This window comes from Ptychodera flava, chromosome 3, assembly GCF_041260155.1.
Source record: "Ptychodera flava strain L36383 chromosome 3, AS_Pfla_20210202, whole genome shotgun sequence".
Lineage (NCBI taxonomy): Eukaryota > Metazoa > Hemichordata > Enteropneusta > Ptychoderidae > Ptychodera > Ptychodera flava.
The window spans coordinates 42351096-42351689 of record NC_091930.1 but is presented as its reverse complement, the minus strand read 5'-3'; the positions used below and the strand labels follow the sequence as shown (position 1 = coordinate 42351689).

At 40.6% G+C, this 594-nt stretch overlaps 1 protein-coding gene across 1 annotated transcript in view; it reads right to left on the bottom strand.

Moving 5' to 3' along the window:
- Positions 1-400: 400 nt before the first annotated feature.
- Positions 401-594, bottom strand: part of LOC139129311 (uncharacterized) — a 23788-nt gene continuing 23594 nt past the window's right edge. The window contains exon 9 of the mRNA XM_070694948.1: positions 401-594. This exon is cut by the window's right edge and continues 240 nt beyond it. Within this exon, the coding sequence (XP_070551049.1) occupies positions 401-594 (194 nt within the window).

Below are 594 nucleotides of genomic sequence, written 5' to 3'. Positions count from 1 at the left end.
TTGGAAAACAAAAAGATCTGATTGTCGGACACATAGAAACTGCGGTCCACTGTAATCGCAATCCTGTCACCGCTTTCATTTACAGCGATGTGATTAGGCGACTTGATTTCTCCTTCAAACAGGTTACAAATAAACTCGCCATTTTCTCTCAATTTCACAATTCTGTGATTCCTCCAGTCACATATATAGATGTTGCCATGTGAATCTAAATCTGTGCCACGGGGCAACCGTACTTCACCATCGCGACTACCTTCGGTGCAATATGAACCCAGAAAATTCATATCTGAATCCAATACTTGAATTATGTTGCTGTGTTCGTCTGACACCAGGAGACGTTTGCTACTTGTGCTTACTATAGAATACGGGTACTTAGCTATTGCACCTACCCTATCATGACCTTTCAGTCTTGCTTTTGCAACAAACGTTCCACCAGAGTGTATTTCAGAATAGAGTATTCTTGGCACTCAGTCACCCAAACAAAGCCAGCCATGATGGTAATGCCATTGACTCTTGCTGTTAGATGAATAACTTCAATTATCTCACAATTTTGGTAACATACGATTATTTGATTGTTGCCAATGTCAGTGACATAGT